Source organism: Microchirus variegatus, assembly GCF_963457635.1.
Source record: "Microchirus variegatus genome assembly, chromosome: 7".
NCBI classification, from domain to species: Eukaryota; Metazoa; Chordata; class Actinopteri; order Pleuronectiformes; family Soleidae; genus Microchirus; species Microchirus variegatus.
In genome coordinates, this window is record NC_139808.1 from 8,781,054 (window position 1) to 8,797,052 (window position 15,999).

The 15,999-nt window shown below is 39.1% G+C and overlaps 1 protein-coding gene across 1 annotated transcript; it reads right to left on the reverse strand.

Annotated features, from left to right (window-relative positions):
• Positions 1-6,911: 6,911 nt before the first annotated feature.
• On the reverse strand, positions 6,912-15,548 carry dennd6a (DENN/MADD domain containing 6A). Its single transcript, XM_083892748.1, has 19 exons — positions 15,216-15,548; positions 14,340-14,378; positions 14,149-14,191; positions 13,459-13,571; positions 13,285-13,365; positions 12,969-13,074; positions 12,789-12,868; positions 12,318-12,377; positions 12,149-12,204; positions 11,304-11,426; positions 10,439-10,534; positions 10,201-10,295; positions 9,751-9,816; positions 9,544-9,608; positions 9,355-9,444; positions 9,108-9,271; positions 8,855-8,957; positions 8,679-8,753; positions 6,912-8,518 (listed from the first exon to the last, which is right to left on the reverse strand). Exons 1-19 carry the CDS (start codon positions 15,444-15,446, stop codon positions 8,387-8,389), a joined length of 1,818 nt encoding a protein of 605 aa, XP_083748874.1. The 5' UTR covers positions 15,447-15,548; the 3' UTR covers positions 6,912-8,386.
• Positions 15,549-15,999: the final 451 nt, after the last annotated feature.

A 15,999-nucleotide genomic window follows, 5' to 3' on the forward strand; every position in this document is an offset into this window, starting at 1 on the left:
CTACTACTACTACACCAAACACTACTACTACTACACCAAGAACTACTCCAGGTAAGTACACACAGACACACACACTGGTTTCCATGACTTCAGAGGACATTGCATTGTCTTATATTCATTTCCTGGAGACTTACTTATGCTAACCTTCTTCGCCTTAAGATGAAGTAATTCACGATATGGGGGACTTGATATTTTTTTTACCTAATCTTTGAATTATTGATTAATAACTAACAATAAAATCATTGATCAAAACATCCAGCCCACAGTATCTTTTAAAGACCACTTTTAGCAAAATATACTGTACTGTGTAGTCTGTGTTCAGAGAAATGGTAATATTCTGTATTGTCAACAGATGATCTTAAATCACATGTTTCAAACTCAAGGCCCGAGGGCCAGATGTGGCCCGCCACGTAGTTTTTATGTGGACCGCAAGTGATTAATTGGTCTTCAAAATCTGTGTTAAAATAGGTCTATGCTGCTTTAAGGCATGCGTTGACCATAAACTACATTTCCCACAATAAATGGCGATTGCTTTACACGTAAAGTGGCGGCAACGCCACTAGATTGCAGTGTATATGCATCATGCGTCGAGTGAAATTGAATAAGTAATAAATACAGAAAGTTATTTAGCAATATGTTACAGAGTAGTTACCTTGATTTTACATTATATTTGGTAACACTTATTCTGTATGACAGTTACATCTGGCCCTTTGAGGGTAACCATTATGCTGATGTGGCCCTCAGTGAAAATGAGTTTGTTATAAATGATGCTCGTTTGTGTGACATCTTTTCTCTTCTTTAGGTCATCAAAGAGCAAATTTAAATGGGAAGATGTTCACATTATCTGTAAATGGGGGAGGAATAAACTTCTCTCCACCATATTATTCCTCTCCACGACCAGCCACCACCAGACACCGCACTCGGACAACACCGCCTACGGTGGTTACAGGCGAGTACATACACAAACCGCAAAATCAAACAGAATTGCAGTGGAAAATGTGAAATACAAATGTTAAGTCATTCAATCATTGCGTTTCATTTTGTCATCACGTGTAAATCAAGACTCTTTTGAATCCCACAGGTTGGTCTGTGTGTCTGCGTTACCTCACTGACGCAGATTACCACAGTATCTTCAGCATCTGTCCATCCTGCTCTAATCCTATAACTCTGAGAGCTGCGTCTAAAACTTTTCGTCTGTCCTACGGTTATAATGGTTACAGTTTCGAGCCCAACATTAATTTTCTGTCAGTAATTGAACCGGACATATGGACGAAAGTCTGTCTTACTGTGGACGACGTGAAGAATGTGGCCCAGGTGTTCAGCGGCTCAAACATGAGCATCAGGAAGATGGTGCTTAGGAAGGTGAGAGCAAAGCATTGGTTTGTTTTACAATAAATATAATGGACACTTGATTTCCTGTCTGCAGCTGAATATTTATGTATTTATGATGACACAATAGACCCTTTTCCACCAGAAAGGCACCAAGAAGTATTAACTCACAACTAGGGACTTTTCAGAGTACCAGGAAGTTATTTACTGGAAATCTGTGTGCTTTGACATTCCACCGCACCTCAAAGTTCCAGAACATCAGGCTCATGACATATTTTTAAATGACTGATAAGCTCCGAATTCTTCATCCTTTAAAAAAACAACAATGCGCTAAATTCCTGAAATTGTTGAGCTATACTTTGTCCGTAAAACACGCGAGAGTGCAGGCGAGGGCAACGGTATTCGAAAACCGGAAGTCAGCGAAGTCCGCAAAAAAGTTATATTCTTGGCTCCACAGTGCAGCACAGAGTTCTACACAAACTTCCAGCCTCAGAGGATTTATCTGTCCCGTGGATACATGTTATATATAATGGCAATGTGCCTGCTAGAACCTGCAAATGATCACTTTTTCAAATGCTAACTGCTGTTATTCTACTAAACCGAGCGTTCTGAACAGGGCTGTTTTGGCAGGGTGATTGAACTATAGGGTATAATAAGGGACCTTTAAAGTATATGGCGTTTACTGGAAAAGTATTAAAAAAGTGATGAGCAGTGATTGAGCCATTGTGGCTCAGTGGGAGGGCGAGTTGTCTTTCAACTGGAAGGCTGTGGGTTCAATTCCTGCCTCTGATAGTCTATGTGTGTCCTTGAGCAAGACACTTAACCCCATGTTGCAGCGTGTGAATGGCAAAACTATAGTGTAAAGCAGCTCATCAAGAGTGGAGTAAATGTAAAAGTTGCTAGAAACGTAACCAAGTACACTTTCTGCATAGCCCCGCCCCTCCAAATTTTGTGGTAATATGAAAAGTGCCCAGTCATGGATAGGTACTTCTTTTACCCGAGTAATTTCAGTGGAAACTTTTTCTTTTTTTTTTTAAGTCTGGGTAAATGAGAAAAGTTCCTGCGGTGGAAAAGGGCCTAATGTATTTTTAAAATGTAATTTAATTCATTTATTTAGTTTCAGTTTGTTTATTTATTTAAAATTGTGTCACATTGCGTCTATTAGTTGTCCTGCCCTTGCTTTCAGAAAATCATATACAAAATGATAAACAGTCAGCAGACCATGATAGAAAAACTAAATTAGGGTTAATCCAACACCTGACCTATGACATTTCTGTATTCGTTTACATTGATTTATTGAGCATCAGAGGTACTTTTATTGTGAACTGTAGATCGTTCCATAATCAAAACAAACGCCTTTATTTTGAAATTTGGGAGATAATTCATGACATAATTGTAAGCTCTTATCTCTCACCCCCTACTAAGAATTTGTCACTTCAGTTACACAGTGCTTTCTTTACATGTAAAGTTTGAAAATTACTTAAATGCTCTGTAGATCTAAAATGATTTACTCGGTGTGTGTGTGTGTGTGTGTGTGTGTGTGTGTGTGTGTGTGTGTGTGTGTGTGTGTGTGTGTGTGTGTGTGTGTGTGTGTGTGTCTTCAGCGTTCATTTACAGGTGAGCCTACGATTAGAATTTCAGGTTTTGATGGTCAGGTGACAGACGTTCAGATGTGGGATTATCCTCTACACTTCGAAGACGTCAGCAACTTCATGAACTCCAGGTATGAAAACGACATCCATTCACGGAAACACTATATACTATATAATATAAGACACACTATTAGTTATATGCATGAATGCTCATTAGTATGTAGTTTATAAAATTAAGTATTAACCTAAATAAAGTGGAAAACAATTCGTACTCACCGCTTTTCCAAAACACTTGGATTAAGAGAAAGACAGAATTACGTGCGTCTCTCAGTAAGACGTCACTATGGGGAGGATGTTTTGTTAGGACACCTGTTAGGAGATGAAGCAGGTGAACCAGGGTCAGTACCAGCTCTGCACAACAGTGAAAGTCTCGCATCATGGCAAAAGAATAATCGGGCAAAGCTCTGCGGCAACTGTGGAGCTGCTGAATATAATTATGCTAGGCTGATTACAGAGGATGAGGAGCAGGTGTGTTCACAGGTGAACTGAGTCACCTGACGAGGTGGGCGGGGCCTGGCAGACTTTAAGACTTTATTCTCATAATATTACAACTTTATTCTCATAATATTACAACTTTATTCTCATAATATTACAACTTTATTCTCATAATATTAAGACTTTACTGTCATATATTACAACTTAATTCTCATAATATTACAACTTTATTCTCATAATATTAAGACTTTGTTCTGATAATATTACAATTTTATTCTCATAATATTAAGACTTTATTCTCATAATATTAAGACTTTACTGTCATATATTACAACTTAATTCTCATAATATTACAACTTTATTCTCATAATATTAAGACTTTGTTCTGATAATATTACAATTTTATTCTCATAATATTAAGACTTTATTCTCATAATATTACAACTTTATTCTCATAATATTACAACTTTATTCTTATAATATTAATACTTTATTCTCATATTTTTACAACTTTATTCTCATAATATTAAGATTGTATTCTAATATTATTACGACTTTATTCTATATATTAAATAACATTAAACACTATTTTCTTAAATTTGACCATAAAACTGTAATAAGAGCGTTGTGGTGGTTGTTTTCTGAATTGTCCGTTTTCATGATGCAACGTTTATGCTGCTGTCTCTCTTGGAAAAAGAGATATTTTACTTTAATCTCAATGAGACCTTTCTTGTCTGGTTAAATAAGGTGTTAATACATGCTCAATTTTTACTAATAAAGGGCTAGTACGCTACTTATATGCATGTTAGTAAGCACCTAGTTAGTGGTGAATATATGTTCTCTAATCTTAAGTGTTACCCTGTTTTCATATATACTCATATTATGTTATCTCAACCTTAGTAATAGTAGATTGAAATATCATCATTTACAAAAAAACAAATGAAGTTTCGTGTTTGTTTTCAGAAGTTACACCGGCTCCATTCTCACCTGGTCTGACATCAGCTACTCTGGGGACGGGAACACCGTGCTGTTGGAGAACATCTATGAATATCAGGCGAGCGAGCCAATCAGCAAGAAGGGGAAGGGCCAACGTCGCAGGGGAGGGAAGATGTCCATGGATTTCACTGTGGGTGACAGTGTGCTTTAAAGCTTTGAGGAAACATACAAACATATATACATATAAGCTGCATCCTCTGCTAAATCACTATTTCATCAAAAATCAGTAATTCATCAATACTTGTTAAGAAATCTTTAATTACTCCATATAGCCTCTTAAATATATAGATAAATCACAACTGTCCCCTCTACGATCATCTTGCAGGCCATAATGAAATGAAGGAAATGAATATGTTTGTCTTGAATAATGAGTTGTACATTATGTAATAAATCTAAAGCAACTGGCCATAAAATCCTCCTAATATGTCTCAGAGACTCAGGAATAATGTTCATATAACAAACTGAACTCACCACCAACAACAGTACAGACAAAATATTTGCATTGAAAAAAATATTTTGCAAAACTGCAAAAAAAAAATTTTGACATCATGTTTTGGCATGTGGCGCCACCTACCGCCGTCTACCAATCATTGCAGTCAGTAGAGTCTCAGCTGCCGAGCAACCACGGGTTGCCAGTTACGTCAGAAAACGAAACCTAAAAGACAAAAGGTATTTTGAATTTGAATGTAGTAACCGTTTTTGGCCACATTCTTACATATGGCACCTTTAAAAAAACAACTCTAACTCTCTTTAAAGTTTAATTTTTTTAATGTCCAGGTTCAGACTTCAGGGTAACTGTCACTGTTTGTCCTCCATGTGGCCACAACTTCACCTTTGACACATTAATCATGATTTATAATGCTTGTTTTTTTTGTTCTGCTGAAGTGTGTATGCACAGATAACACGGGAATCTTCGTATGGAAGACAGTTAAAAAGAATGTATTAAAATGAATGAAAGCACATAAAAGTGACAGAAAATGACAGCGGACTCACCAGATTACGAATTACTGTATGTGGAAAAAGTATTTTTCGGTCATGTTGTCACAGAAGTATTATTTAGAATTTGCTCAGAAACTGTACTTAGATTTTATTTTTCGACATTAGAGAAACTCTGAAGCTATTGTGGCCAAAACATTCAAATGATATGATATATTCCAGGTTATTCTTGCAGCTTCTTGTAAAAACACACATAAACAAAGGACGTGACATTAAAATATTGATTTAATTTGATTGGAGGCTGCTGTTACTTAAATATAATACTGTATCATAAATGAAAAGCCGTGTCAAGAGTGAGTAGATTCAAACAAAGTTAATATAAGGTCCATACACACTAAAATCATATAGCCATAGTGCTTTAGTGTAGTGGTTGTACAAGGCTTTAAACAATAGTGCAATATTGTAAGCTCGTATTAATCTCGGTTTACCTTATAACTTAATTTTTGCCCAATTTTAACAATATTAAATATTCATTCATAGTCATTAAGAGCTGGAGATGAAGCTGTTTTCAGGTTAATTACCCAATCACATGCACATTAAAACACAAATGTGAATAGTTTTTTTGATATCGAGTACAATGTATGACTTCATATCAGTCGTCGTGATACAATCATTTGTGCAGATGTACAGGTTCTTTGTTGCAGTTAAACCTCAGATCTTTTTTTTTTGTTTGTTTTTAACTCATCTGGAGTTTGATTAAATATCTATGAAATTTTCCTTTTTCTTGTACTCAAACATCAGCAGAGACACCAATAAATAGGTGGACCTTAGCAAAACAGTTATTATTCATCAACACGTCATAAAAACGTGACATTCTCAGTGTTGGTTAGCAAACAGGCGATCAACAGGCGACAACACTAATGCTAAGATAGGTAAACATTGTATAAAGACATTCTTTTTTTCTTTTCTTTTTTTTGTTTTTACGACACATCTAAAGTTATATCAAAATAATTATTGTACAAGCGCATAGTCAGGAGACCATTACAAAAGTCTTCATTCTCAGTCGCTACAGAGTGGTACAATTAAACAAAAATAATAATAATCATTTGTTAAAATAGGTTTTCTTTTAACAAATATAAAACGTACATGGTTGTCCAACAACCAGACGCCACAGGGTCTTTGTTTTTTTTAGTTTATTTAAACTTTACAATCATCTTATTTTGAACCCAGTGATATTTTTTAAATGCATACAAATAACAACCAGGTACACACAAATATTATCTGCCACTAAGTCTGTGTAACATCTGTTTAAATCCACATGTTAAATGATAATATATAACCTGTAAAAATGTTATTGCTGTCATTTTATTGTTTATGGCTTAGCTATTGTTCTAGTATATGTTATGGTTCCAGGACGGTTTGAAAGAATCACAGGGGGTGAATTAATCAGTTTTCGAAAATTCTAATGGCTTTGCTCATTAAAATAAAAGTTGTACTCTATTTTGGCCAGCTGTTTTATTATTTTTGTCTATTTAGTATGTGTAGATTCTCATTCATCCAGGTCTTTGTTATCCAAAACACACACAAGTGGACTTTTAAGTTTTTAAAAGGACAAGAATCACAGGCTGAATGTTAACTCAAACTTTTATTCAGAGTTTGGGTTCATTTATTGACTTTGTGCGTATACACGACATTTCTGAGGTTAGGAGTTCAACGTCTGTCGAAAGTAGCTCATTAGTCAAAATTAATTTAGTTTAGTTTAAGAATGAAGACAAATGGTAGGCCTTTAGCACAAGAGTTTAGATTTAGTTTTGCATGGCCCTGCACCAAGGACCATTGTCTGGTAACTCATTAAGTCAGGCCTAATGAGTGCTGGTATTTGTCTTTGTCATTATAGGCATTTGCTTTTCCTCCAAGGGGAAAAAATTCACTTACTTTTTGATAAAAGAAATCCTTAGTGGTAAAACAAGACTTTTAGAGTCATTTTATGCATCATCAACTGAAAAAATTGTCAAAAATGGTGATACTATCAGAAAAGCAGGCCTAACCCCTGAAACAAGAGAAGAAGGGGCAGACCACCTCAATCCTGTCTCACAGACGCCACCAACTGGACACAGCAGAACATCGCTGTCGCCTCAAGAGTGGCGGGAGATCGCGCAGCGACCACAGCAGCCCGGCTTCGGGTCAGCTGACTCAGAGCGAGAGGTTTTTAAGATAATAAACTTGAAATGGAGAATTAAATAGCATCCTGCATATGTGCCTGGAACCCGAATTTTGTTAAATACAATTGAATTAGTATAAAGTGTATTCGATTCTCCAGTTTCACAGTTAAAAGCTGCCTACATGAAAACCAATTCTGAATATTTCCGTATTATATTTTTGCTCATGATCACTTGAGATTTCCTGATGATTTCCTGCACTGACAGTTATTATTTTGTGGCTGCTGGTTGATGCTGTGTGTTTTACAACATGGCTCTGCTCGCTTCAGTTTGTTTGCATAAAAATGGAAATGTGTGAAAGGGTCAAAGTCAAAGTCAAGTGATGAAGTGCACTTCTTTAAAAAAAAAAAAACGTTTTTTTTAATAGATGGAAGAACTCCCAAGTCAGTTCTGCCTGCAGCACTCCATCCTCAAATTTAAAAAGTAAAATTCAAAAACAACAAAACATCAAAAGGTGGTTAAAAAAAATGCTGTGGGTCAAAGTTCAACTGTGGTTGACTTCCTGCTTTTAGTTCCACGGTGATGACAAATCCTGTTAATGAGTTAAAAGTCTGATGAATTAGGACCAATCTCTCCTTTCTTTGCTTAACAAGCACTCTGTGATTGTTATTTTTTTTTTTAAAAGGGCCATGATTGGTCCACAGTCACCAGTGGACCAGTGTCAGTTTGAGTGCTGGGACTTTGCATGTAGACGTCCTTAAACTGGGACACTGTAAACCAGGGCTCCTCCACCTGAGAAGAGACCCACTGCCCCAGCCCCCAAACTTTAAAACAAGCATAAACTGGGGGGAAGGTTGACGTTGCAGACCCAGACTTAGGTCAAGGTGTGGAGGGCTTGTGGAGGATGCCCTGCAGGTCCTCTGGTAAAGCCAGGATGACGGCGTCAATGTGGGACCTCAGTTTGGCCAGAGTCCCCGGGTGCACGGGCAGGTGCTCTTTCTCCGCCTGAATCTGCAACAGAGAAGCAGATCAGCGACGATCACTGGTTTACACAGGCGCACACATGACGCACTCTGTTAATCTCCAGTCTTTGCAGGACTTGAGCTGAGCTGATACTATTTATAATTATGGATAATAAGTGACAGCCCTTAAATATATCTTCATCACTGACCAGTTTATCCTTAAGCTTCAGAACCAGATCAACCGTCTCCACCTCTGTGTGCTTCTGGATTCTCTGCTGCAGATCCTACAGAGACAATACAAGGCCTTAAGAAATATATTTTTTAAGTCTTATATTAATGTATCTTAGGGTTACATCATGGTACCCTCTGTCCGCCCTTCCCTCACCTCCTCACAGAGCGCCTCGAGGTGCAGAGCTTCTAGTTTTTGAGTCATCTCTCTCCTCCTGTTGCGGAACCAGCCGTCAAAGTTGGGAGACTTAAGGAAAAGTCTTAGGATGCAGAAAAAAAGTTAAAAAAAGTCAAAGGTTAATTTATCTTGATGACAATTGAGAAACTTTTTTTTTTTTTACAGAAAATACTGAATTGCTACTTCCAGGGAGGTGAAGCTCTCAAGTAGATTTGTGTGTGTGTGTTTGTACCTGTAGAGTCCTATCCAATCTCCTTTCAGTCTGGATGTGAGCTGAGGTCCAGCTTTCTCGAGTGTCTTCATGAAGTCTTGCTGGATAAACGGTCGTAACTGAGGAGGACTCTTCCAGGGACTGATGGACTTCTGGAGAGGCATTAAACTCGCCACATACCGCTCCTGACACACACACAGTTACGTTATTTCACTTTAAACAGATGTAAGGTAAAGAAACAAAACCAGAAAGTAAGAAGCATCGTTACCAGTGGAATGATGAAGCTCTGTGTCAGTTCTAAGAAGTAGCGTCGAAGAATTGCATTTTGGGCAGCGGAGGGTCTCTTTTGTTGAACGCCCTGAGAGTAATGACAGTAAAAAAAAAAAAAACTAGATCAATCAAGTCAGAATTTTTCCACGAAACCCCCATTCCATAGTCTATATAAACCTGTTCTTACCTTCTGAAGCTGTTTGATTATTTCTTCATCTTTGTTAAGATATGGCTTATATGCAGTGTACACACCTGTACACACAGATCAGAAAAATAAGATGATCTAACGCCCCCTGGCGTACAATCTTCTGCTTTGCAAATGTTATGATGAGCTGCTCCAAAAATACTACAGAATATAGATATATATAAAAAGAGAAACAAAAAAGGCACTTACCAGGTTTAGAATCCAGAGTTTTCAGGTTTTTCAGTTTCTTCACTTTCATCTGTTTGGCCATCTCACCTGAGAAGAACAGTGTCCACGATTTAGTGCTCATATTGTTCAGTTTCTTCGGCTGAAGTTATTGATAAATTGCACACACAAGGGCGCTGCATTGCATGTTTCTTTTATTTAATTACGGACTAAAGTTGACTAACCCCTCCTCTCCCAGAAGGACATTTACACCTCATCAGGGACAGTACTCATCATGGCTTCCACCTGTTCAGCAGGTCAATCAGAACCAGGACACGCGAGTACAGGGATAACCAAAAGCCATAACCTCAATTAACTCACACCCCCACTGACTGAACCTCCCTCTTGCCATATCAATAACCCTTGTACCCCTTGTTCAATGACAGTCCTGTGCAATGGAAGAACATGAATCAGAATTTTGATGTAAGCATCTACCTGCATGCTTCATGTCTCCGATGCGGATGATGTGTGGCCAGTGTTGCAGAGTTTTAGCAAAAAAAGGATTGGTCACTCCGAGAATAACCGATGGCCTGTAATGGAGAGAAGATCACTAATACGGTGACAGACTTACAACTATCTTGTGTCGTTTATATGTTCCAGACACACAAGAATATTAGCGGATCATGACGATAAGGAAAATGGGAGCTGCTGTGGTTGGTTCATCTATACTCACGGAGCCTGTGTCCTAGTGGTGTACTCCTTGAATTCATTGTCGTGGATGGTGAAGTACGGTCGGAAGTCACTGCAGTAACGCAGAGGAGCGATGCAGCTGCACAGAGACAAGGGGAGGGGAGGCGGGGCGACACAATAAGTCATGGTGTGGAGTTCCATGTGAAATCAAGTGTATGGTATGTAATGGCCTATACAGAGAGATATGGGCCAGATTTGGACAGCTGGCACAGCTCAGTGGTATAGTCCACAGACCTTGGTGTGGAGGGCTGGGGTCAGGTGGACAGGTCAGCTAATACCCCGTGTGGGCCCTTAATGCTACTTGCCATTCTCAGATGTGAGAATTGATCAATGTAAGTCACTTTGGATAAAAGCTTCAGTGAAATGACATGTAAAAGTTGTTAAAAAAAAAAGAAAAAAAAAAGATGAGGAGACATTATTACTTACCACTTGAATACATGAGCGTGAGATCTGAAAACCTCCCTATCACTGAATTTCCTTTCTGTCTCAGAAAACTGGACTGGAACCTGCCTTAACAACACAGCCGCTTATGCAAGAGTGACACGTATGGCCATAACAATATCACATATCAGATACCTGTGAAGTAAATCAAATAAAACGTTTAACTGTCGTAATAGAAACAAATAAATCTAACATTTAAAGACATATGTCAGCCACCAAACTACAGAAACTATGAATTTAAAAGAACAACTTATATTCCTAGACATTAAGAGAGTTTTGTATGCTTTAAATACATTTATAATATATCAAATTTGACCTCAAGCTTGTTTGAAAATGTCAAGCTGTTATTTGCAGGTTTACCAGGTGTATTTCATGTCTGCTGGCACAAAGACTTGTGACTAACTCACCTGACCAATGCCAGTACTGTTTCTGATGACTCTGCTGGTGACGGCGCCATCACGACCAGCGCCTCCCCCAACAGCACCAACTCCCACAGCATCTGAATGTGGAAGAAGACCGGATGGAAACACCTGGAGAGAGATGAAAAACATGGATACAAAAAAATCGTTAAGAGTATTCACATAGAACAATTTAATTACCAGGCAAAATGGTGACATTACATTTAGGGGCTGTATGTAAATTACTGCCTGTAATACAGGAGTCAGTTTTGTGAAAATCAACACAATAGGGTGACGGTGTTACAACAAAAACAATAAAGCAACCTTATAATAATTACTCGGACTATTCTTGGGGTCACATTCACTTTTGTCTTGTGTGATTTCTTTAGAAGGGAGTAATCCAAATTAGTGCTGCGCATGTTAACGCGTGACACGTTTCCGCAAGGCATGTTACGTGCCGTGGCACCAGAGTCCAGGCACCGTTTACCAGTTAGCTCCTTTAGCGCTGGTTAGCGCACCTAGCAGTCGAACAGGAGCGGTCTGTTTATTAAACGAAAAGAGCAGCGCTACAAATAACCAGCGTACCTGTGTAATGTGTATGTGTGCCTCTGTTTTTGAAGTTTAGAGTTACTTTAGAAAATGATTTTAATAATCCGGAGTCACATAAACCTGTAAAATGTAAAATGTAAAATGTATGAATCCAAAGAGGATATTGCAAAATGCAGATGCTTTATATTGCTATACAAAAACTTGAAGATTGTGTTTCGTTTAACCCGGCTACAGCTGCAGTACCAACACTGAACATAATGTGAATCAGGGAGAGGGACAACAACATGATGACCTGGCGTTCTCACCTGAAGAGGTCGACCTCGTGGATGGTTGGAAGAACAATGGACACCAGACTGTCACTCTGAAAAACAAGCAACACGCTCTGTTTTAGCAGAAACATCGACAACTGAAACATCGAACACCTGTTGCTGTAAGTTTAAAGGGACGTTAGAGTGTCATATTGTTTGTCGTCACCTGGGCAGACTGGACCAGCTGTGAGGTTCCCGGTTTGTCATAACAGGTCGGGATACGAACCTGCAGTAGCACAGTCACAGTTACAACACTGGTCAAAAACCAGTATAACACAGACACGTTATTTCTTCTAAAAAAACAGAAAAAAGTAACAAAACCAATACATCTGCTCCAACTGAATGGATGAATCATTGTTGTACAGTAATGTAGATTCAAATCAAGAACAAATATAGCTTCAGATATTAAAGAAAAACAATATTTACTGACTTTGTGCTTCAGTACAAATGAAGTGAAGCTTGAAGAGTTCTTAGTAACGGGCAAGTATAAATATTCAACTTATCAAGATGAAGAAACAGATTAGATTTGATGGAAACTGCTTTGTCACAAAGGTATTTCTCTTACCCCGAGTAAGATTTTTCATAGATATGTAGTAGATATGTTGGAGTGTGTGTTTGTGTGTGTGTGCAAAAGTACCTTGATGACCACACCCATAATAGGCAGAGTCAGGATTCGTCCAGGATGGGGCGTTGGCCAGCGGTCCATGTCATTACAAGCTGTCATTGAAATACACAAAGGAGCATAATATTACACAAAATATAGGCATGGACGGACAGACAGAAGCAGATTGATAGATGGACAGGTAATGAGACTGACCGGCCTCCAGACAAGGCTCCTGTTTCTCAAAGTATTCTGGAGCCATGATCTTTAACAGTGAGTGGAAGAAGGTCACATAAGGCAGCTTACTGATCAGGACCAGAGACTGGTAGAGGGACAGAGACAGAGAAATATTCACAATACTTTCATATAAAAACACATCAGTATCACTGAAGCTGAACTAATATGAATTCTCCTCAGCATTAACTAAAGTGGTGTCAGGTATTTGGTTAATTTTAATAAAAGTAGAAGGGACTGAAAGTTTTCAATTGGAGACGACTACATTGGTATAGTGTTCCTGGAGTGTGACACTGACCTTCTGGAAGTATCCTCTCTTCAGAGATTTATCTCGCACCTGACGGAAGTACACATAGCCGTAGTAATGGCCGTGCTCCTTCTGCAATACAGACAAAAAATGAGCAAATGTGAAGGCAAAGTGTAAAAGGAAAATTAAGTCAAATATTAAAGGGATAGTGTCTCTGCTTTAAACCTTCAGACACGGTGGTGCGTCCCTGTCAGTGGTTTCCAAGAAGCAGCTGAGCGACGACTTCCTGTTGGAACCCTGGCGGAAGCGGAAGCAGAACTGGGTGTCACCAAGGCAACCTGAAAAGAAGTAGAGTGGTGATGACGATGTTTACACACTGCCAGGTGTACACTTTTCAGTCTCATTTAATAGAGCAAACCGTGACACAACATTTGACCAGAATTGTGAAGTTTGTGTCTCTTTGGCAGTTGCTTACCACCAAATTCAACTTAGCTCAAGAGGACACAGGACAGGGGCTGCTGGTCTACAGTCTCTAAGTTCATGTAACTGTACTTCGGTAACTCCAAATGAAGAATTTCAAGTACCAAAGTCATAAAATAACACATCTGTGGATCAACAACTCCTGTGTGCAAAGTCAATGCTTTTCTCTATGAGCTTTTGTGCAGAGTAATACGTGGTTTACCAAATCTAGCTGATGTGGCAGCGGCTCGCTCTCAAATTAGACAGCATAAACAGGATTTAAAAACAATAGAGAACAAAAGTGAAAGCAACACCCTGTGAACTTTCAGCTGTTATGGAGCCACCTTCTCACTGCCGTGTTATTGCAGGTGGTAGACTAAGAAGTTAAGCCAGTCTTTTTCTGCTGCATTCATACATCGCAGTGAGGTGTGAAACACAGCTGAAACAGGGACTCACCTGAGTTTGAGTCAGGAAAGGAAAGGTAGCAGATGCTTGTTTTCTGAAAGAAAACAACAATACAATGATTTGTTTTTGTCATTTTCATCATTTGATCAATCACACTTTATGGTGACTTTTTTTTTTTTTTCAAATAGTATTGAATATCTTCAAAATAATCCTATCGTTTATGAAGTCATTTCTTAACCTACCTCTTTCTCTGACAGTTTGGAATGATGAGGATAAATGACCTTAAAGAAAGAGTTGGAGAGAAAGAGTTACTACACAACACAAGTACATCAAAACGTGCCAGCTCTACATCAAAAACATCAGCTCTTTCTTAAAAGTTTGTCAAACTTCTTGAGCTCTGTATCCGATCTTGCTGTAACTTCTCTATAATAAGAAATGAATAGATTGGTAATTTAATCATATCACGATCAAGGGTAGAATGAATTCTCTGTTTGACATTAGAAATGTGATGTGTTGACATAATTCCGTGTGGCATTTGCTTCCTTTATCAGTGTCAGTGTAGCCCCTCTGGAGAGAGAACGTTAACCAGCCCTCACATAGAACTCACATGGACTTTACTGAATTCATACAAAACGCTTAACACTGTCGACAATGCATTCACAACTCTGAGAAAAAGTGGTGATTTGATGCAACGCCTTCAAATCTCTTGTTGAGGGGTAACGTGTGTGTATGTGTGTGAGAGAGAGAGGTAGAGTCCAGGGACTCTCACTCCAGGGATGTATACACATACATTTGTGCAGCTATTCTTGTTAGGACACTGCTTTAATTTACATTCATTTAGACAGCCAAACCAAAACCTTACCTCTAAACTATACAAGAACCAACACCTAGCCCCAGCCTTAAGAAGTGGACCTCATGAGGACTATAAGTCCTGACAAGGTCAGAGTTTATATGTCCTAAAACTGACGTTTTCTGGAATAAGCAAACACAAAGTGCAACTCTTTGTGTGCTCTCGTCCAGGAAATAGCCTGTGCCATGGACAACCACTAAGTTAAGGGTTTTGGCCACAGTGTAGAGTAGTTTCACATGACCCATATGTCCCCGGCTTCTGTCCTCACCTCCACCGCCTGTCCTAGCTCCAGGTCGAAGCCGACCACACATATGCAGTGCAGCCAGGAGGAGAAGCGGTCCCAGGGTAGGAGGAAAGTTTTTTCAGCCTCCTCGTCGCCTCCGGCCCCCGGGGGCAACGTTATCTCCTCGGCCGGAGAGATGCTGCTAGCGTCCTGGTCGTCCATGTCCTCCGGCTCTTCGACCCGCTCCCCCAGCTCCTCCGGGCCCTGTAGAGCCATGACAATGGCCCGACACACTCAGACGCTGTGGGTTCACGCTTTTCTAAACAATTACACTGTTCGTTCGCATGTATGCTCCCTCTCCGAACAACAAAAACAGTAGTACCCACTCAGCACAGCTTAGCATAATTTAGCTTAGCAGCAGGAGGAGCGTAAGGACGTCCCGGTGATGAGCGAGCGTGACACGTCATCACGTACGTCATCCCTATGCATGCAGGGTCATGACAACCTTCGTGAACCAGAAACTGTGCTTCATTTACACTTTTCAACGTATTCTTCTTCTTAGACCTACATGACATACACATGATTTTACTACATTACAGTAAACGGTAATAGGTTGGTGGAAAATGTCAAATATATCCCACATTAATGAGATTTTTCAACTGATTTTTTCTACGTAAAGAAAGCCTTTGAGACGCAACGAAGGACCTGCAAGTGAAACAACTGTAAGTTACTGGTCGTGATCCTCTATGGTCAAATTATATCAACAGTTAAAAGGCAATGCCATGTCAAATATAATCTAACATGTTAAATATCGTGTCGTTTACGCAGC

Bases quoted from the DNA above. Each gene is read 5' to 3' on its own strand.
- dennd6a (XM_083892748.1), bottom strand. From the start codon at position 15,446: ATGGCTCTACAGGGCCCGGAGGAGCTGGGGGAGCGGGTCGAAGAGCCG. The intron at 13,075-13,284 runs GTCAGTGTCACA...TCCCTCTACCAG, and splicing joins AGAGAGGATACTTCCAGAAG to TCTCTGGTCCTGATCAGTAA. The intron at 9,817-10,200 runs GTAGATGCTTAC...TGTTCTTCTCAG, and splicing joins CGGAGACATGAAGCATGCAG to GTGAGATGGCCAAACAGATG.